At 50.7% G+C, this 21,949-nt stretch overlaps 2 protein-coding genes across 2 annotated transcripts; both read left to right on the top strand.

Moving 5' to 3' along the window:
• The first annotated feature begins 4,450 nt into the window (after positions 1 to 4,450).
• Positions 4,451 to 11,407, top strand: FASTKD5 (FAST kinase domains 5). Its single transcript, XM_041402685.1, has 2 exons — positions 4,451 to 4,589; positions 8,750 to 11,407. The coding sequence occupies exon 2, from the start codon at positions 8,790 to 8,792 to the stop codon at positions 11,190 to 11,192; it is 2,403 nt and encodes an 800-aa protein (XP_041258619.1). The 5' UTR covers positions 4,451 to 4,589; positions 8,750 to 8,789; the 3' UTR covers positions 11,193 to 11,407.
• UBOX5 (U-box domain containing 5) lies at positions 4,467 to 21,041 on the top strand. The gene is made up of 5 exons (XM_041402687.1): positions 4,467 to 4,589; positions 13,228 to 13,324; positions 14,536 to 15,712; positions 18,352 to 18,513; positions 20,257 to 21,041. Exons 2-5 carry the CDS (start codon positions 13,271 to 13,273, stop codon positions 20,469 to 20,471), a joined length of 1,608 nt encoding a protein of 535 aa, XP_041258621.1. The 5' UTR covers positions 4,467 to 4,589; positions 13,228 to 13,270; the 3' UTR covers positions 20,472 to 21,041.
• Positions 21,042 to 21,949: the final 908 nt, after the last annotated feature.

The raw sequence follows: 21,949 nt of genomic DNA, 5'->3' as shown, positions 1-21,949 counted from the left end.
AAACGAGACTTTGCAAAAAAAAAATCTAAAAAATATAAAAAAAAAAAATCTAAAAACAAAACAAAAGAAAAAACACTAAAAAAAAAAAAAATCTTAAAAAAGCCAAAAAAAAGAATCTGAAAAAAAATCTAAAAAAAAAAAAAATAAAAAAATCTAAAAAAAAAAAAATTAAAAAAATCTAAAAAAAAACTTCTTAAAAAAATCTTTAAAAAATTCTTTAAAAAAAATTAAAAATAAAAAAATTCTATAAAAGTCTAAAAAAAATTTAAAATTATATATATATAAATATATATATATACTTTAAAAAATAATAAAAATATTTAAAAAAAAGAACTCCATAAAGTCGGGTGTCTCTCCTGTCCACTTGGTCACTTCCAAACACTGTTGTCTTGACTTTGCCTCTGGTTAAGTGTGTTTAAAGATAAAATGTTGAACAAAAAAAAAAAAAAAAAAAAAAAAATAAAAAAAAAAAAAAAAAAAAAAAAAAAAAAAAATTAAAAAAAAAAATAAAAAAACAGAGGTAACACTCACCATTCTGGGATTTTTGTACAGCAAAGGTGTATCTGTTTCAGAGGTTCTTGTTAAAACTCCACCACACTTCCCAATTCCCTGCTGGCCTGTTGTCTGTTCCCATTGGGTTATCCAGATGTGAAGAGCTCCTGCCTTTGCCATTTTCTACAGTGAATATATAAATATATCTGTACAGAGGTATGTATATATATAAATAGACATGCAGATCTATATGTATACGTATCTCCAACTCTCCTCTCTCCACCTGACTGTGAAGGATTTTTATTGGGCAAAATAAAATGGAGAAAGGCCCCGTTTTAAAAACAGGACTGTGTGGTTTGTTTGTGTCACAGCTGGGAGAAAACCAGGGGGATTTTGGGATGGATCCACAGCTGGGAGAATTGGGGATGGATGCAGGAGGATTTTGGGGATGGATCCACAGCTGGGAGAACTCGGGAGAACCAGGAAGATTTTGGGATGGATCCAGAGATGGGAGAAGGAGGAAGAACCAGGGGGATTTTGGGGATGGATCCATAGCTGGGAGAACTGGGGAGAACCAGGGGGATTTTGGGATGGATCTACAGCTGAGAGAACTGGGGGGATTTTGTGGATGGATCCATAGCTGGGAGGAGGAGGAGGAAGAACCAGGGGGATTTTGGGATGGATCCACAGCTGGGATAGGCAGGAGAACTAAGGGGATTTTGGGATGGATCCACAGCTGGGAGAAGGGAGCAGAACCAGGGGGATTTTGGGGATGGATCCACAGCTGGGCTGGGGAACTGGCGGGGAAAGCTTCACCCTGGGTGAACCAGTAGGCTCCAATCCTGGGAAGGCAATTCCCCTTCCCTCACCTGGAAAAACCACATCCCCCTTTGGAGCATCTCTGGGGGTTCCCTGTTTTCCCCAGCACGTGGCTGAAGGAGTGGAACAAACTCAAAATGCATCAAATTCCTGTTGGATCCCAGATGTTGGGAGTGAGGATTTGGATGCAGCCCCCAGGCCAAGGTCACCTTCCCTCAGGCAGGGAGAAAACACCACGTCCAAAAACCTCCTGCAGGTTTTTACTCCAATCAATCCCACCCAACTCTGTCAGCATCACTAAAAGCAAGAGAAAAACGTTACTTTTTCTTTTAAAACCCAGCAATTCCAGCACTTTTCCCGGTGGCAGCGTTATTAGAGAGGTCTCCTGCCCTCTGGTGACAGAGGTGAGGCAGGAATTCCGTCAGTTCCCTCAGGTTTAAGCCTGAGCTGCCATCAGCCAGCGTGGCTCCCCTCCAGAGCCTGGGGGCCTCCTGGAAATGATATTTCCTCCTGAAAATGACATTTCCTCCTGAAAATGAAAATGGCATTTCCTCCCTCGCCAGGGAATAAAAGCCTGGTCTGAAGGAAGAGGTGGACAGGAAGCAAACCTGGTAGAAACATCAGGATGAGATACAAGTGCTAAGCAAGGCTCAAGGCAATATTTCAATAATTTGCCAGTGCTGAAAGCCTGCAGTGGACAGGAGAAAGATTTCTGGGAACTTTGGAGCCGTGATTATTGGAAATAAAACTCAAAATCCGTGTGGACACAGCCCTGCCCAGCGGGCCAGGAGCTGCACGGCTCCAGAGAGTGAGAAATTCCTACTCACTTGCCACAGCTCAGGAAGGTTTATTAAACCTTATCAAAAATACAACAGAAGAGTGAACAAAGAGAACAGGTTATAGCGAAATATTTTCCCTGCCACGTGCTCAGCCACACAATGAAGGTTTTTATTGCTTTTTAACCCTTTAACCCCTCCCAAAGCTCTGTCCATCAAGCTCTTCTTCGCTGTGGAGATATTCCCCAAATCCTGACTGGAGGTCAGATGTCACCATAGGGACAGGCCAGCACTTCCAGATGTCCCAGCCCTGGCTGTCCCTTGATAACCACGTGAGGGGGTACAACTACATTATATATTTATATTTATTTGCTATATATCTATATATATAAACTATCAATATATATTTTTATTTTATATAAAATATATATATTTACATATATAAATATATATATTTATACACATATATAATTTTTATATATATTTACATAAGTATATATAGTATATTCTGTATATATTATATTTATATATAAATATATATATTATATACTATATATTTATATAATTTATAAATTATAAGTAAATATATATATTTAGTATATATTTATATAAGTATATATAGTGTATATTGTATATTTTGTATATATTATGTATATTTATATATAAATATATATAATATTTTATATACTATGTATTTATATAGCTTATAAATTATAAGTAAATATATAGTTAGTATAGATTTATATATTTTGTATATTTTTATTATATTATATATATTCATATATAAATATATATATTATACACTGCATATTTATATAACTTATACAAATTATAAGTAAATATATAGTTAGTATATATTTATATATTTTGTATATTTTGTATATATTATATATATTCATATATAAATATATATATTATACACTGCATATTTATATGACTTATTATACAAATTATAAGTAAATACACATATTTACTACATATTTATATAAGTATATATAGTCTATTTAGTATATATTTATACATACCCTAAGTATATAGTAAATACATAAATTTACTATTTATACAGCCATAACTCTGTACAACTTTTGTTAAGCTGTACACATGACATTTGCCCATTACCTGTGAGAATCAACCATCCGTTGGTGATCTGTCACAGGAGGCACCAGGACACCAATTCCCTAGGGACAGCTGCAGGGAATTGTCACCCTCCCCTGTCACAGCTCGGGGCTGGTGCCTCCCCGCTGCGAAAAACGCCAATCACTCGCTTTTAAAAGTTTAATAAAATGGTTATAAGAATAGTAAAATTTGAATAATTGGGATTAGGGCGATACGAGTCAATAAAAACAAAGAGTTACAGAGAGTCCGGGTGCCTTTTCTGGGCAAAATAAACCCGAAAAAGGACAGCCATTAACAGAGGATGAACCCTTAAAAGCAATAACCTGTTCCATATTCATACACCTCACCCATGATGCATAAATTCCATTCAAACAAAGGATTCTGGCTGGTCAGTGCCAACTTCTTCCTCTGAATCCTCCTCCCATCCTCTGCATCTGCCTTCAGGGCGGGAAGAAGTTAAGTTTCTTCTGATAAAAGAGCAATAAATCCCCTTTCTCTGCAAGATTTAGCTGTCCTGTGGCTGCGATCTCGCTGCAAGCCCTTTCTTTTTTAAAACAAAGTATCTTACATAGCATAGTTTGTATTTTATGTTCTAACCTAAAACTGTATTTAACACGCCACTTAAGAAAACGAACACAGCACAACTTTCTCACATAACACATATAACATTTATTTGAGTATCTGCGACAAGAAAACAGGCACGTTTCACACTGGGGACGCACAAAGGACACCCCAGGGTGCGCAGGTGCCCGGCGGGTTTCTGCACCCCGTACCCGCAGCCTCACACAGCCACGGCACGCTCTGGGTGGGAAGAGGCCTCAAAGGCCAAAAATCCACTCCCTGCCACGGGCAGCGACACCTCCCGCTGTTCCCAGGCTGCTCCAAGCCGTGTGCAGCCTGGCTTTGGGCACTGCCGGGCTCCAGGGGCAGCCACAGGCGGTTCGGGGGTTCGGGGAGGCCGCGGCGCCTCAGGGGCAGCGCAGGGGCCGCCATGACGGCGCCCACGTCACTCGGCTCCCCCGCCACGTGACTCCGCGTCACGCGGCCGCGCGGGAGGGGAGGGGAGCGGGGCGCGCGGCCGGAAGTGGCGTCACCGCCGCGCGACCGGAAGCGGCGGGAGGAGGCGAAGGGGGCAGGAGGAGGAGGAGGAGGAGGCGGCGGCGGCGGCGGAGCGGTGGAAGCGGCGGGAGGAGGCGAAGGGGGCAGGAGGAGGAGGAGGAGGCGGCGGAGCGGCCCCGGTGAGTCCCGGCCCCTTCCCCTGCCCGCTGCCTTCCCTTCCTCAGCCGCTTTCCCCGTCCTCTTCCCTTCTCGCCGTCCTCTGCCCCCTGCCCCAGGCACCCCCTCAGCCGGCGGGGCCGCCCTCGTGCTGCATCGCCCCATATGCGGGTATGTGTGTGTATGTCTGTGTATATGTGTGTGTTACGTGTCTATAGCTGCAGCTCTAGGGGTGAGTAATGGCGCTGCGGCTTCCAGCCCTGCCCCGGCTGGCTGAATTGCACGGAAATGCTCCAAGGCTGGAGCTCCTCTGCTCTGGAAGAGCTGGGAATGCTCACCTGGAGAGGGGAATATTCCTGGCAGGGCCTGAAGGGGCTCCAGGAGAGCTGCAGAGGGACTGGGGACAAGGGATGGAGGGACAGGGCACAGGGAATGGCTCCCACTGCTAGAGGGCAGGGATGGATGGGAGACTGGGAATGAGGAATTGTTCCCTCAGGGTGCTGAGCCCTGGCACAGGGTGCCCAGAGCTGCTGGGGCTGCCCCTGGATCCCTGGCAGTGCCCAATCCAGGCTGGATGGGACACTGGGACACTGGGAGGTGTCCCTGCCATGGCAGGGGGGTGGAATGAAATGATCTTTAAATCCCTCCCCACCCAAACCATTCTGTGAGCTCACAAGAGAAGGAAAAAGCACAAACGACCCAAAAAGTGACAATTTTGTGCCGTGACACCACAACCTGTTGGGGAAATAAAATCCCTTGTGTGTTGCTCCCCTCTCCAGCCCAGCAAGGAGTTCACTCAGGCTGTTGGCCAAAAAGAGCTGTTTTAGCCTCAATATTCAGCATTTTATCCCCTGTTCATTCCTCACGTGTTCCAAGGAGCTTCCCTCTGCCCTTTGCTGGAGGCACAGGGTGAGAGGCTTCCAAAAACCCCTCAGAATGTTCCAGAAGCCCTGACAGCATTTTTGGGATGCAGCAAGCCCCCCTTGCACGGGCTGAGCCCCTGGGCTGGCTGGCATTCCTCTGGGAATGTTCTTTTCCAGGTGTTTGCTGATGACACTTAACCAGAGGTGTTTCCATGCCTGAGCAGCTCCTCAAAGAGCATTCCCAGCCTGCTCCAAAATTCCCTGGGCTCCTTGGGGCTGCTGGAAGTGAAAATTCTGCAGAGACCTGCCCAGAGCTGGGAGGAAGGAAAGGAAGGAATACAAATTCCTAAATACAATAAATTATAAACCCTCTCTGTGTAATCACCCATAAAAAAAAAACCACTAAACAACAACAAAGCTTTACCCAAATCAAAGAAAAAAAAATCACTCCTGCAATAACCCTTAACCCAATCAAAACAAAACCCAATATAAAAAAAAGTACTCTACAACCAAAAACCATAGTTTATCCTAAAACCTTTCACAAAAAATACCTGGGGAGACTCCAGACCAACCATTGAAATTTTAAAGTCAAAGCTACAAAAAAATCCAAAACCAACTGCACTCCCACAAAAAAAGATAAATTTTAACAACCTGTGAAAAAAATAGGGGGGAAGGGAAAGGGGAAAGAGGAAAGAGGAGAGGAAAGGAAAAAGGGAAAGGAAAAAGGGAAAGGAAAAAGGGAAAGGAAAGGAAAAAGGGAAAGGAAAGGAAAGGAAAGGAAAGGAAAGGAAAGGAAAGGAAAGGAAAGGAAAGGAAAGGAAAGGAAAGGAAAACTGGGTGGAGCTGGAGGAGATATGGGCTGGAAACTGGAAAGATCACAAAGATTTGGGCCAGGGCTGGGACAAATCATGGAAAAATCACTTGGAGCAGCCCTGTTGCCCTTGAGGGTGCTTGGAACTCTCTTGTCCCATCCCAGCCTCACTCAGCTGTGTGTATCTTCTCTTTTTGGCTGGATTTGGAGCAGAGGAGCAGCCTCTGCAGTGCCTGGATTCCCAAACGTGTCCCAGCTCCACAGGCAGGCCCTGGAGGATATTCTTGGCAGCACATTCCCCAGGCCTTTGATTCCCTGCCTTTGAACTGGGGCTGTTGCTGCTGGGAGGGGCTCTGGGAGCAGCAGGGCTGCATTTCCTGGGGAGAAGCACCTTTCATAGCAGGGAGGGCTTGGTTTGTGTCAGTAACCTGGGGTTTGTTAGCAGAAAAATGGATGAAGGTGCTCAAAAGTCGAGTCACACAAGGAAAGGCTCGCCTGGATCAACCTCCTCTTGCTCAAGATGATTTTTGGGAGCTTGATCCAGCCCCTCTAATGGTCCAGGCTGTGTGAGGTGCTGGAGGAGGAGATGTTGGAGGGGATTCCTCCTTCCCCCAGGCAGGTGCAGTCTGAGCCTTGTCCCCTTTCTCCAGCATCTGTCACCTGAGGCCACTTCAGGCTGGACACCACAGCCCCTAGAGCCAGGAATGATCATTTTATCAGACATTCCTTGAGCTGAGCAGGAGAGCTTTGAGATCCAGCTCTTGGTTTGTGTTTTCCTGTCCAGCTTCTGAGGAGGTTTGTCCATTCCCTTCTCCTCAGACAGAAAGGAAGGGTCAGAGTCTCTCCTGCCTGGCAGGATTTGACTTCTCTTGCTGTGATGATGTGCCTGGGGTCTGTGGGACAGAGCCTGATCTGCCTCAGGCTGTTTGGAAATTCAGATAAGGTGCCCAGTGGGTTTTTGAGCAGCTCACAACATTTACAGATCACCCTAAAACCACATTGGCTTGTCTTGTACCCTTGTCCTTGCATGGCTCTCCCCACAAATCCACATTTCAGTTTCCCTTTCCTTCCCCCCAGCCCCCCAGAGCCTCTTGGTCCCCAGCCCAGTTGGTTTTTTCTCCTCTCTGCTGGGGTGGTCTCTGCTCCAGCAGCTTCTCCTCCCTCGTGGCTGGTGTTTGCTGCCTCCAAGCTCTGCCCATGGAGCAGAGGGTGCAAGATCTCCTCATCTGCTTCAGTGGAACGAGCTGCCCAGAGAAGCAGTGGATGTCCCATCCCTGGAAGTGTCCAAGGCCAGGTTGAGCAGTGCTTGGAGCATCCTGGGGTAGTGGAAGGTGTCCCTGGATCCTGGGGGATGTGGAGATCCTTACACACCAAAAAAAAAAAAATCCAGTTTATGCTCAGCCAGAGCAGCACACGAGCCCACATCCCACTGTGCTGCTCACACACCCCAAACCCACCTCTTGTGCCCCAAAGTGCCCATTTTCCTGCTGAAAAACCGAGTTTGCCTGCACTGATCCCACATCTTGCTCCATCCCTGATCAGGAAGCCGTGGATACAAGCAGAGCTCCCAGGGCTGTCCCTGAGGATTCATCTCCATTTCTGTGTGGGGAGCACAGAGTGTTTTGCAGTGGCAGCATCTCTGCCAGGCTTTGCCTTTCCTGATTGCCCAGCTCTGTGTGGTACCAAGGGGTTTTAAGGAATTGGATGACACCTGTGTGATGGATATTTGGGTGGGATAAGGATTTGAGAGAAAAATCTGACACCTGGTGCTTTATTTTTAATTTTTTTTTTTTTGTCAGCATCTGAATGGTGGTAAACAGGGCTGCTTTGGCAGCCAGTGCAGGCTGGCAGCACCCAGCTGGACTCCCACGGATTTCTCATCCTCACCCTCCTCTGTAGCTGCTTCAGGCAGGAGTTAGGAAGGCACCAGCCATTTTTTAGCCTCCTCTACCCTAAAACTCTTGGAAATGCTCTCAAATCTGAAGCTTAAAGCTCTGTTCTTGGGATGTAGCATCACGTAATGATTTGTGTTACTTCTCCCCTGCTCTTTCCCACTTTGCTCTGGCCACATTTCTGCATTCCTCTCACCTCCATCTGCAGGTCTGGGCCAGCTTTCACTCTCTGCACTGCTTCTGTGGAGACTTTGCTCCACATCCTGTCTCCAGGTGCAAAGGGCAGAGTGGCACCCTGGATGTTTGGACAACTTCTCAGGTGGTGGTCAGTGATTCAGACCACGATGACCAAAGCAGCAGAATGCTCTGTCTGAACACACAAAGCCTCTTGAAGCTGCAGCTCTTCTACAAAAACACATTTTCATTGTTCAGAATGAAAGAAAAGCAGCTCTGGTCTCTTAAAAATGAAAAAACAATGCATTTTTAATTTTTTTTTCTTAACTCTCCTAGTCTGTGCCAGGTTTCTTGTGTCTGCTGAGTAGCAGGTCATGCCTGGCTGCCTTCTACTCCAAGCCCATCTCACCTGGGTGCTCATCCTGAGCTGCCTTTGCGTGAGGTGACATTCCATAGTGGCTTTGCAGGGACCCAGCTGCCCTGGCCAGGGGAGGCACCGGTGCCACCTCCCTTTGGGGTAGCTAAAGGATTGATTAAAAGGTGCTGCCTGTGAGGTGGAGGCCTCTGACTCTCCGTCTGCCCTTTTTTCAGTACCTGGAAGCAGTTCTGAGCCCCACTAAAGTTGAGACCCATGGCTACGGTGCTAATGTGCCGAAGATTGCCCGGGCTGAGCAGGGTGACAGCGATTTCCACCACAGCCAAGCGCAAGGCCGAGCGTGGGAGCAGCAAAAGCAAGAAGGAAAAGAGAGAAAAGCCGGGAGCAGCCAAGACTGGGACTGAATCAGGGGCTACAATCCAGCTGCTGAAGCCACAGGACTACAGGGTGCTGTACAATCCGGCTGCCTATGCCAGAGGCAGGGCTGGCTCCCAGCAGCACGGGGACAGGGACGGCAGCCAGGCCCTCGGTGACACGTTCACCGGCCCTGGCACTGCACAGGCTCCACAGACATTCCCCACTGCCTCTTCCCAAGCTTTGCCACCCGTCAGGAATGCCCTGCCCAAGCCCAAGGCCAGCATGCTCCTGGAGCAGACCATCCTGGCCACGCTGTACAAGGAGGAAGCAGAGAAGGAAAAACGGGAAGTGCACGACTCCAAGGAGGACCCGCGCATGTTCCAGAAGGGCAGGCCTGAGTACAGAGCTCTCACCTGTGACAGCTCTGAGCCAGCACAGACCCTCCCTGCAGAGGAAGGGGACAGGATTTTACGGAGTGTGGCCGACTGTGAGGGCAGCCCAGGAGTTCTCACGGATTATTTCCTCAGGCTGAGCCGTTTGCCGGCGGAGCGCCGCGCGGCGCTGGCGTCCGACGCCAGGTTCAGTGCCCTGTGCCACCGAGCTGTCACGGCCATCAGGCTGTTCAGCACCCCAGATCTCATCCAGATTTTAAAGGCTTGTGTCCCTTTGGCCGTGCCGGCCTCCCACCCCCTGCTCGACGCGTGCGAGGCCGAGTTCTGCCGGCGGGCGTGGGACATGGGCCTGGAGCAGCTGCTGCTGGTGGCGGATTGCTGGCGCTACCTGGACCGCAGCGTGCCCTCCTACCTGGGCATCCTGTTCAGCTATGCCAACCTGCACTGGAAGGAGCTCACCTTGCCCCAGTTTGTGCAGCTCCTTTACATCATCGGGGAAGGCCGGAGGTCGCCCGCGGACTTGGCGCAGAAGGTGGAGAGCACGATCCTGAAGCACTTGGACGCCTTCACCTTGGAGGAGCTGGGTGCCATCTGCCTGGGGCTCTTCAAGTCCCTCAGTGGGATTTCTGAGCACGTCATGAGGAGGATTGCAGACAGGGTGTCCCTGCAGATGGAGGACATGAGCACCTACGCCTTGGTGAACGTGCTCAAGATGCTCCGCTACACCCGCATGGACCACCTGCCCCTCATGAGGGAGCTCGGGAGGGTGATTCCTGCTCGGATTCCTGCAACAAACATCCAGGGCGTCATGCACATCACTCTCACCTATTCAGCCCTGCACTTCTTTGACGAGGATGTTTTGGCTGCTGTAGCCACCTCGTTGCCTTCCAAGGTGTCCTACTGCCGGAGCAAGGATGCTGCCAAATTCCTGTGGTCGTTCGGGTGCCTGGACTATGAACCTCCCAACGAGGAGGAGTTTTACTCCAGCCTGATAAAGCAATTGCACGCAAAACTCCATGAGTTTAGCAAGTTTCCAGAGCATCTCCTTACTGCTCTGCTCGGCCTGGCTTTTGTCAAACGCTTCCCAGAGGAGCTGGTAGACTTTGCTTTGAGGGAGGAGTTTGTCCAGAAAACCAGAGGTAGCAAATACGAGCTCAACAAGGACCTGTTCACCCTCGGCAAGAGCGTTGAAATCGAGTGCCCGACCTACCAAGGCAGCAACCTCACCCCTCAGCTTTGTCAGGAGTTCACTGAGATGGTCTCGAGCTTTGCAGAGAGGGAAATCTACGTCAGGCCTGAAATTGTGGAAGCCACATCCCTCCTGGAGAGCATGCTGGGAGGCCCTGAGTACGTGAAGAACCACATGATCCTGCCCCACACCAGGTCCAGCGACCTGGAGGTGCGTTTGGCCGCGGACGGACGTCCCATCCCTTTCAACTTCAAGGATCCTGTGGCAGCCAAGAAGCTGAGAGACATGGGAGTTAGTCTGACAGATGATTTAATGTCCCAGCTCCTGCAGGGGAGAGCTCACAACCAGAGTCCCACAGAAGCGGGAAATGACGCCAGGATTCCCGGACAGGAGAGAGGGGACACGACAGGCACGCCGTGCTTGGGTGGAGCCCTTTGTGCAGGTGCCACATCACAAGCTGAGCCTAAACCAGGGCTCTGGCAGCCTGGGGAGGTGAGGCTGGCACTGCAGGTGTCCAACAGGAACCACTTCTGCTACGGCTCCAGGCGGCTGCTGGGGCTGCACTGCCTGAAGCGGCGGCAGCTGCGGCTGCTGGGCTACACGGTGGTGGAGATTCCCTTCTGGGAATGGTTCCCTCTGCTCAAGCGCACGCGCTCCGAGAAGCTCAGCTACCTCCACTACAAAGTGTTCTGCCCAGCACTGCTCACCAAGGCTGCCTAGTGGGGCAGGGGCTTGCCCAGAGGGTCCCCAGTGCATCTCCGTGCCTGGGTACTGGGTGAAATGGTCTCTGGGTGTTGCTTCAGTTGTTGCTCTGTGTGGCCATTTCTGCTCTGGTGACATCTGTACTTCCCAAGCTCTCCTTTTGTACCTGGATCCTCAAATGCTTCCAGCACAAATAAAACCTCCTGATGGTTCATTTTTCACTGTGGTTGCTTCTTTCTCCGCCCTAAATGAGAGTGGTTGGATTTGGTGCCTCTGTGAGAGCAGGAACAGAGGATGTTTAGTCGTGAGGCAGAGCTGGGTGCCAGGAACACACACACAGCTATTTCCTCATGTTTCCATCCCCATGGGGCTGGAGCTGAGGATACAGCCTGGCTTTCTCCTCAGTGGATACTGAGTGGGGCTGAGGCTTGGGGTGCTCTGACCTCAGGACATTAATTTCATGCTCCAAGGACTTTATTTGGTGTCCACAACGCAGCAGCTCCATAGTCCCACACAGGACACCAGGAAGAGTTGTGGTGACAAACTCCAGACAGTCTGGTTTAAAACTCCTTGTCCAGAACCACTGAGGATTTTTTTCAGGTCTCTGTTCCACTGCCTCAGTCCAAAGATCTTTGTTCACCTTAGGGAAGGCACACACTGAAGAGAGAGGGGAAAAAAAAACCCCAGCCATGGGTAAAAGCAACTCAGTGACTCAAAATACCATACAGAGCTTCTCATGTTGGAGGAGAAGTCTTCAGCCCAGGAGAGAGAGAACAGGGGGAGAATCCTGAGTTTTCCCAAGGAAGGGAGCAAGGAGAGGTGGTTTGCCACTTGTCATAACACCAGTGCTGAGGGCCAAGTGAATTTACCACTTTTGGTTCAAAATGAGGCAAAAAGAGCAGTTTTGAGGTGCAACCTGTAGGTGAACTGTCAGTCTCCTGCAAGATGTGAGTTCCAAAAGTCAGACCAGTTGAAACAGTTCCCCACTGGCAGCCCAGTTCTGGAAACCTCTCAGACCCAGAAAGACAGGAAAGTAGTGTTGGAGGAGGGTTGGTGTGTCCTTGTCCTGCTCCTTGAGCAGCAGGAATTGCTCCTGATGGCTGCCAGACAAATTTTGGGATGGAAGTGCTGCTCACCTGCCTGTTCCTCTTCACACCTGCTTCATTTTCAAGGCGTTGTGACCAAGCTCTGCTCTCTGCAGGTGTGAATTTGTGTTGGGTTGGGTTTTATCCCTGGGATTTGTGCCTTGAATTCCACCTTTCTCCTTGCAGATGCAGCACAGGGAGCTCATTAGCTCTGCCTTTCCAAGGTGCCCCCAGAAGGCCAATTTCATTTGGGCTGAACCAACAAATCAGTGGAAAATCATTAAAGAGCTGCTTGTTCTTGAAGGAGGCAGCGAGTCCCTGATTTGCAAGGTTGCCCAGGGCAGTGACATTTTAAAGCTGGGGTTAACATGAGGTTAAAGCTCTCACCTCCCAGATAATTTCATTCTTAAAAGAGATCTGAGACAGCCAATTCCAGTCACTTTTGGGTTTTTTTTCAATGGGAAAGAAGGTGTGTTCAGTTGAGTTTCTTTAATGAATGCTGGCAGGAGAATTTGGTGTTCAGATCCCAGACATCTCCCTCAGAGTTATTCCGTGCCCTCTGCTCCCTTGGAGTTATTTAACACCAATTATTAAGATTTGTGGTTAATCTTGACTCACTGTGACAGCCTCCTGTGCTGTGCTGGTGCTTTTTTACACCTGCAGAACTCCTGCACCTTTGATAAACCTTCAGATCTAATTGCTGGTCTGTTCATAGGTGGTTTTAGTTAAAATAGCCATTTTCTTTTTGCTTTTTCTCCACAGGTTCACTAATTAATATTAATGTGATTTTTTCCCCCTCAATCTCATTTCTCCACCACATTCATTTGAGTTTATATTGGCTTCACCTCCTGGACTCAGATCTGAGCTGCATTTTAGGAAATCCCAAGCCTGTAACTCACCCAAAACACGAGATCCTTTCACTGCTTGTGGATATTCACTTCCTTTATTTTTAATTTTTTTTTTCCAAGCTGACTCTGATGCTCAGCAAGTGACCTGTCTCCAGCTGCCAAGATGGTAATAAACGTCTGTCTCCCACAGTTCAAGCCAAGAATTCACTGCAACAAGGTAAAATAGTGAGGAGGGGGTTTTGGGGAGTGGGAGGGATGGAGGGATTATGTGGAATTATCCTGGGGGAGAGCTGGTTCACTGCTCCTCTGGGATAATCGGCATCACTGCTCTGATGTGGCACACGCTAAATACTGGAGGGAAAAGCCCAAATTTTGCAGGATCTTACAACCAGACAGCATGATGTGCTTCTTTGACTTGAGCTCCCTTTTTCCCTGCAGTATTCCAGCTTTCCCTCTGCCCATTGGAATTCACAGCTCTTGATAATGTGAAATTAATTAATGTGAAACTGTGAAATGATAACTCGGTGAAGTTACTTTCCAAGTATTTCTGGTTTCACTGAGCACATCAGAATCTCTTTAAGAAACTCAGTTTTCATTCAAATCTGGTTTTTAGTTGTAAGTTTCCACTCCAACTCACTCCAAAATCCAGGACAGCCTTGGCTTTGTGAATACTGTGTTGCAAAAGCAGCGGTGCTGGAATTTTTTGTGGAGAGACCCAGCCATGCCACAGAGGTTTGGTGTGATTGTCGTGATCAAGACCATATTAAACAGGTGGAATAAATAGATTTTCCTAGTTTTTATTTGTCCATTCAGCAAGTGCTGCAGATTTCTGAGGGCCTGGGGCTTCCAGGAAAGGGAATGGATTGAGCCAGGCTGCCCAGGAGCAGAGCAAGTGTGGGATTGGATGTTCCAAACCAGACCCAGCCTGGATTGATGGATCTCCCTCAGGGATAGGTGGGGTGGCTCCCAGAGGCTGACTAACTTCCAGAGTTCCTCTGGGACACTGTAACTGTGATTCCAAGTGCATTTCCACGTGGATAGTAGACACAAAGAAAATCAGGGGACTCCCACCTGAAAAGGGAGACTGAAAGAGGAGACTCCCATCTTCCCCACGCTCATCCTCTGCTCCCAGCCACCCTCTCCTCCTTGACGTATCTCACTGACCCAGCCAAAACCACAAGTTATCCCTAATTTTCCACTCTTCCAGCAGTCCAGTCAGCTCTGCCCATGGTGCCAGAGGGTGCAGGAAGAGGGGATGGAGGAGGGTGGGAGTGCTCTGCCTTACAGCAGGGATCTGCCGCTTGGCACGTAAACCTCAGCCTTGGCTCCTGGTTGATGTCATCCTGAGACTCTCTGGAGGTGCTTGTGAAATTGCCTTCCTTGTGTTTCCTTGCTCCAACCTGACCCCAGTTTTGATCTGGCACGCAGATCTCAGCCGATGGCTACGAGGTGGAGAACCTGATCTCCGAGGACCTGGCCAGGAGGAACCGCGGCTTCCGCAGCGAGTACTTCATCAAACCCCCGGTGCACGTCACCATCTCCTTCCCCTTCAACGTGGAGATCTGCAGGATCAACATCGACATCTCCTCCGGGGGCTACCAGACCTTCTCCGGGCTGGAAGTTTACACCTCTACCTCATGCAACAAAACCTCTTGGCAGAGCCCTGAGGGGCAGGGATCAGCTCTGGCCGGGCAGCCCGTGTCGGACAAGGACACCTTCACTCTGGTGGGCAAAGCTGTCTTAAAAAATCAGAGCAAAGTGACTTTTGGCCACAGAGGCTTCAAGCCGAGGCCTCCCTTCCATCAGATGGAAAATGTCTTCTCCTATCCCGGCTCAGTGTCCCAGGATCTCTGGAACAAAGGGCCGGCCTCGCTCAGCAACGTGTCCCACCTGAAAATCTGCATCACCCACGTGGCCGGGGGGGGCCTGCCCAGCATCAAGAGGCTGGAGGTGTGGGGACAACCTGCCAAGTCCTGCCCACAGGAGGTGATCGAGGGTGTCTTCCAGGTGGCCTCCCAGTTCCTGGCCCAGGACAGCGGCAGCCTCAAGCCGGAGCTCTGGACGCCGATGGAGAGCGACTGCGTCCCCTTCAGTGCCAGCGAGCAGCAGACCCTGCACAAGCTGGTGGACGTGGTCCAAGACATCCCTGAAGAATTCCTGGACCCCATCACTCTGGAGATCATGACTTTGCCCATGCTGCTGCCCTCTGGGAAGGTGATTGACCAGAGCACCCTGGAGAAGTGCAACCGGAGCGAGGCGTCCTGGGGCCGGGTTCCCAGCGATCCCTTCACGGGCGTGGCCTTCAGCCAGCACTCACAGCCCCTACCTCACCCCACCCTCAAGGCCAGAATAGACCACTTCCTGCTGCAGCACAGCATCCCTGGCACCAACCTGCTGGGCAGGGCTCACGCCTCGGAGAGCCTGGTGCCCTCCTCCATCACCATGTCTTCTCTGAAGAGGAAAATGGACTGCATGGATCAGGGCTCCCTGCAGCCGCCCTATTTTTCTGCTACAAACTTACTTGTCACTGCTACCTCAGAGAACAGTGCTAAAAAAATGAAAACTGACAGTGACTCCCACTTGATCCAGATGGACTGTTCCACAGGTATTGTGGCTCCCCAGGTCACCTGTGTTCCTTGAGTGTTGGGACAGCCCCAGGCTGGGGTTTCAAACCAGGAGAAGTCCAGTGCAAGTTCCCATCACACCTCTAGAAAGCTTCCAGGCTGTGTTTGGCTGGTGGAGCTGGGTCATTTCATCCACCTGCCATGTTCCTTGTTCAGTGTTTCACACCCTTTGTTTGTTCAGGTCACCCTGTTCCCCTTTTAGTTTGGATTTCTTTTCTTTTCCTTCCACGTGGAGACAATATTTTCCTCACCATCCAGGTTTGAAGTTTCTTTATCCAGGGGGATTTATTCCTGCAAAAACAGGAAAAGAAATGTCTGGTGCTGCAGTGGTGATGGGGAGTCCTGGCTCATCATGAGGAGGGAGGTGGGAAGGAGAGCAGGGATGGGACACAGAACAAACCACAGCAAGGGAATTGCAGCAGGAGAGACAGCTCAGCCTGGGAGACCCTTGCACAGAATTTGTGCGTGGTTAAAGCAGAAAACCTGGTAGAGGCTAAATGAGACAAGAAATGTGACTTGTGGCTGCAGGGGAAGGGAAAGGGTGCTGCTTTCCCTTCATCCACCCCTTTCTCAGTGATGCTGGGAATGCAAAATGTCCTGCAAATCTGGAGACAAGGAGGCTCAGGTGGGACCTTGTTGTTGTCAACAACTCCCTGACAGGAGGGAGGAGCCCGGTGGGGATCAGGGACAGGAGGGAACAAAGCTTGCACCAGGGGAGGGTTAGGTTGGATATTGGGAGCAATTCTTTCACAGAGAGGGTGTCCAGCCCTGGCACAGCTTCCCTGAGCAGTGGTGGGGTTCCCATCCCTGGAGGGATTTCAGAGCCACGAGGATGTGGCACCTGGGGACAAAGGGTAAATCCAGTTGTGGGGGTGTTTCGTGGTTGGCTCTCTGGGCAGGTAAGCCCAGTCTGCTGGTGTGCTCTAACCCAGTGTGGTCTGTGACATGTCAAAAGGTGACCCAGAGCTGCTGGGACCTGTCACTGCCTTCACCCTTCTCTCAATCTGCCCAAAAACATTTTGAGGACAGAGCTTAGGTGGCTGCTTGATTTTGAATAAATTCTTCAGTTGAAAATAATTGATGTCGGGTGGTACCAGGAGGAGTAGGGAGAAGCCAGACTGCACATTTCTGCTCTGATCCCTCAGCCTAGAGCTCATTCCCTGCTTTAGGAGGAATCTTTGGTTCTTTTGGCTGTGGAGGTGTGTGACAGCTCCCACCAGGATGTGCCCCAGCCCCACAGGAGCAGGAGCTGCCCTGTGGGTCCTGGAGCTCCCGGGGCAGCCGTGTCCATACATAAATAAAAGCAGAGTGCTCAGCCCATGGAGCTCGTGCTTCACTGGATCATCAGCCTTGATTGGTGGAGGAAATGTGCAGCACCAATTGTGAGCTCTTCCTCTGGGAGCTGGATTTAACAGAATTAGTGATGCAGACAACATTCTCTTAATGCTTCGTCTTAATTAGCGCCGTCGGTGCTGCACAGGGCAGCCCTGCAGGGAGGGTCCAGCCCTGGCCCTGTGGCTCAGAACTGGGACAGAGAGGGAAAAACAAGTCCCACAGATTTTATTAATGGTTTAAATGTTCTCTGTGAGCTGCATGGAGCAAGGCTGGGAGCACTGGGCTGGGATCCTCGGGAGCCAGCTGGGATTTCAGGGAAAAAACAACTTCCTGGGTTATTTGGAGTTTGGCCCTTTTTCAGTCCTGAAGGCTTCTACAACTCCATGGAAGGAGGGTGCAGCCAGGTGGGGGTCAGGCTCTGTTCCCAGGGAACAAGAGGAAATCCCTCAGGGTGTGCCAGGAGAGGTTTAGGGAATTATTAGGGAAAATTCCTTCATGCAAAGGGTTCTCCAGCCCTGGCACAGGCTGCCCATCCTGAAGGTATTTCAAAGCCATGTGGGTTTGGCACTTGGGGACATGATTTAGTGATGGCCTTGGCAGTGCTGGACTCCATGATCTTGGAGGACTTTTCCAACATAAATTTAATTAATTATTCTGGTCCTGTGTAAGTTGGCACTGGGACCATGCCATGTGGTATGAATGGTGGTGATGCATAGGGCATTCCACCTCTGGGACCCAGAGGAGATGAGGCACTCCACCCCACATCCCAGCCCCTTGGTGGGGAAAAGACTCAACAAAACAAGTGGCAGGGCTCCTAAAATCCTCCAAGGTTCAGAGCCAAGGCAGTGTTTGCATCACAGATTCTTTTCCCCAGCATCTGCTTCTCCATCTTTTTCTTGTCTTTGCAGACCTGGTGTTTTCCCTTTGCACACCTGGTTTCTCTGTGCTCCCTTTGCAGATTTGGTCCTTGTTTCCCTTTGCACACCAGGTCTCTCTGTGTCCCCTTTGCACACCAGGTCTCTCTCTGTTCCCTTTGCACACCTGGTTTCTCTGTGTTCCCTTTACACACCTGGTTTCTCTCTGTTCCCTTTGCACTCCTGCTCTCTCTGTTCCCTTTGCACACCAGGTCTCTCTGTTTTTCCCTTTGCACACGAGGTCTCTCTGTTTTTCCCTTTGCACACCAGGTCTCTCTGTTCCCTTTGCACACCAGGTCTCTCTGTTCCCTTTGCACACCTGCTCTCTCTGTTCCCTTTGCACACCAGGTCTCTCTCTGTTCCCTTTGCAGAGCTGGTGTCCCATGAGCAGAAGCTGTCGGAGAGCCTGGACACTGCCCTGACCTCAGCTCTCAGCTCCATGCCCTCCTTCACGGCCAAGCTGATGAAGAGCCAGCAGCAGGCTCCAGGAGAGGGGGGCTGCAGCAGTTCCTGGAGCCTGGGCACAGTCCTTGGTGAGCAACAGGCACCTCTGGAGCACCTCTGGGAGCTGGGGCTGGGTTGACAGGGAGCATTGTTCAGACTCCAGACTTTTATTTATTCCGTATAAAAATATTACATTGCCTCCCAGCGAGCTTTACTTCACAATCCTTGCCTCTGTCTCAGCAGTTTTGCTGGTTTATTGTCCCACTGAGGCAGGTGAGCCCTTGCTGACCCCCACAAGGTGTGGGGTGTTGTCCATGCCCAGGGTCAGAGCAGGCTGTGGCACCGGTGCTGTGATTTTCCCATGTTCCTGGCTGTCTGTGCTGCCCCTGGATGATCTGGGATGCACACAGTGCTCAGCCTGCTCCAGCTCAGCTCAGACTGTTCTCAGAGCTCTGCAGTTTGGGCTGAGAGGTTCAGTGGTGCCTGTGAGCTGTGTGGAGCAAGGGGAGCTGCCACGTGGGTGGAGAATGAGTCTGCTGTGAGATGTAAACCCAGCAAATACTTCCAGTGCTTGGAAGGGCCTTGGAAAAAAAGAGGGAGAGTCACTTTTTATACAGACTGGACAAGGGGGAATGTATGTAAACTAAAAGAGTAGGGTGAGATTGGATATTGGGAAGAAATTCTTCCCTGTGAGGGTGCTGGGCCCTGGCACAGGGTGCCCAGAGAAGCTGTGGCTGCCCCTGGATCCCTGGAAGTGTCCAAGGCCAGGTTGGGCATGACTTGGAGCAGCCTGGGACAGTGGGAGGTGTCCCTGCCATGGCAGGGGGTGGAATGGGATGGAGGCTTTATGGTCCCTTCCAACCCAAACCATTCCATGATTCTTTGAAACACCGTGTGACATCCAGCCCTCAGCAGGAGCAGGTGACAGCAGCAGCATCTCAGGCCAGCCAGCTGTGTGTGTGCCCAAAATCCCATCAGGATTGAGTGTACATAATCCAGGCTGCCCAGCCACCCACCCACCTGCTGCCCAGCCACTCCTCCAGCTGGGCATGCATTCCCAGAATGATTCCTTTGGGGTGCAGGGAAGCACTGAGCCTTCTCATGTCCCTCCACATGTCCTGGTTCTCTTCCCTGGGTGAGGCTCTGCCTGCCCAAGGCTCAGAAGTGGCTTCAGAGGGACCCTGGGAAAGGCTGTGTCTGTCTGTCCATCTGTCTGTGTCTGTTTTTCCCTCTCTCCCCCTCGCCACACAGCTTCTGCTGTTTCACAGTGACATTTCAGCTCTTCATCTTTTTCCAGTCCCCTCTGAAATTGCTGCTGTTGGAGAGCTGAGCAGCCCTGGATGGGTGGTGTGTGACAGGAATGCAAAGTGACCCCTCAGCTGTTCCACCTGGGAATGGCAGCGGAAGGGAGGCTGATTTAGTCTCAGTAAAAGTGAAAAGCCCTTTTTTACAGTCATCTGTCCTCAATTAAAAGCCTGATTGTGCCAGTGCTGATGTGATCCATCCCTTTCTGAGCACAGCCTGCCCTGGAAGCTGGACCATTCCCTTTCCTTGTGGTGATGACAGGAGACTGGCACAGTCCTGAGTCACAGCTGTGGCACACCAAGGCTGGCCCAGCCTGGACTTCTCACACTCCCTGCCTAATCCCCTTCTCCTGTCCCTTTGTTCCAAACTCTCCAGCTGTGCCAGGGGAGGTTCAGGCTGCAGGGATCAGACTTTGGGAGGGGCTGCCCAGGGAATCACCAGGAAAGCCTGGACACTGTGCTGTCGCTTCACTCAGTAATCCCCGAAGCTTTTTCCAACCTGCTGATTCTCTCATTCTGGATTTGCAGAGCACGGCAGGAGCAGCCAGAGCCAGGGATGTGCTTCCTGTGGCAAATCCTTCTCCTGCTACTTCAAGGCGGAGCCCGTGTACCAGCTCCCCTGCGGGCACCTGCTGTGCCGGCCCTGCCTGGCCGAGCGCCAGAAGGCTCCGGCGTCCCCCATCCACTGCGGCAGCTGCAAGAGGGCTGCGGCCAGCCAGGACGTCAGGAGAGTTCACTTCTGAGCCCCGGGGCTGCCGGCAGGACGAGAAGGAGCTGCTGCTGTGCCCCGTGTCCACACGGAGCCGCCCGGGAGCCGCAGAGTGCAGAGGACTCGGTCTTGTGGTTACGGAGTAAATGGGGGTGGGGGGTTAGAGCCCGAGGATGACAAAAGCCATAGCTTCTTTATCAAGGAATATGTATTTATCCAGGACTGGTGTCCAAGCACTGCCCCGGGGCTCAGAGGTTTAGCACAGGTGCCTTTTGGACCAGCTCAGCTTCCCCCCTGTGGGTTCAGCCACGTTTGACCAGCAGCCACCCGGCTGTGGAGCAGGTAAAGCCCTTGTGAGTGACAAACAAAGCCCCCCTCTGGCTTCCTCCCCTTCCCCACCTCGCTCTCCCTCCCTGCTGGGAGTGTCTCACCCTGGAATCAGCAGGAGAGGCCGTGGCTCAGGTGTGAGGAGCTGGCAGTGATCTCACCCTGCTCATCCAGACTCTTGTAGAAAAGCCATCCCATCCCACCCTCGGTTTATGTCGTGTGAGCAGCCCAGCTCCTGGCTGGCTGATAGACATTTAAGCCTTAATAAAATGTTTAAAGTCAGGTTCTCTCTGTGTCTGGCTCCTAATTGATCTCATCCTGAGGCTTAATGGTGTCATGGAGTGAATCTGTTGGCAGAGGAGGAAATAAACAGGCTGGAAAAAGCCAAAGCAACAGGGAGGAGCTGCAGGCCAGGGGTTTTCAGAGGGGCTCTGGCAGCAGCCTCGTGCATCACAGGGATGAGACTCAGACACCTGCACCCACGGGGGCTTCAGAGAGCTGCTCACAAAAAAGCCAGACAAAAAACGATTTGGACGTGTCCTGTCCTGGATGTGCCAGGGTGAGGTGACATCAAAGGCTTGTCACCTCCACAACCCCCTGCTGGTGCCACTTAATTGATGTTCTGGGCCATAAGGAGCTGACTCCAGCTGACTCAGCTCACCTTGGTCACACTTTTTATTTGCCTTCGAGAGATACCTGAGCAAAGTTGTCGTGTTCTGGCACGGGAAGGAGCTGCTCATCCCTGGAACACAGCTTTGTGCTGGCCCCACGCTGATCCTGACCCCGTCTGCGTCAGCAGGAGCTCACAGCCCGTCTCCATTCCCAGCAAAAATAGAAAATCACGCTTCTTAAAATAATAAACACTCATAAAACAGGCACAAAATTCTTAAAAGCCCCACGATTCAGAGGCAGTAAATCCACTCCATTGCAGTGGTGGTGTCGTGTTTGCAGTGAGCCATCCCGGGCTGATTCAGCTCTCACACCTCCCCCAGGGAAAGGGAGAGGATGGGTGGCTGCCTCTGGATCCCAGAGCCACCAACCACAGCCAGCAAAGCTTGGATGCTTCCAAAGCTCTTCCAGTGCCCAAAAGTTCCTTGTGGTGTGTGAGGGTGGGCAGTGATCCAGCTGGGAGCCATCCCAAATTTCCTCCAGGTTCCCTTTGTTCTGCAGGGAGGGGCAGGAGCC

Source organism: Onychostruthus taczanowskii, unplaced genomic scaffold, assembly GCF_017590055.1.
Source record: "Onychostruthus taczanowskii isolate IOZ18803 unplaced genomic scaffold, ASM1759005v1 scaffold2, whole genome shotgun sequence".
Classification (NCBI taxonomy): domain Eukaryota; kingdom Metazoa; phylum Chordata; class Aves; order Passeriformes; family Passeridae; genus Onychostruthus; species Onychostruthus taczanowskii.
The sequence above is the reverse complement of the archived record's forward strand: the minus strand, read 5'-3'. Positions and strand labels throughout refer to the sequence as shown.

Coding starts and splice junctions, on each gene's coding strand:
- FASTKD5 (XM_041402685.1), top strand. CDS start 8,790: ATGGCTACGGTGCTAATGTGCCGAAGATTGCCCGGGCTGAGCAGGGTG.
- UBOX5 (XM_041402687.1), top strand. CDS start 13,271: ATGGTAATAAACGTCTGTCTCCCACAGTTCAAGCCAAGAATTCACTGC. Junction 15,713..18,351: donor CCAGATGGACTGTTCCACAG/GTATTGTGGCTC, acceptor TTCCCTTTGCAG/AGCTGGTGTCCCATGAGCAG. Junction 18,514..20,256: donor GAGCCTGGGCACAGTCCTTG/GTGAGCAACAGG, acceptor CTGGATTTGCAG/AGCACGGCAGGAGCAGCCAG.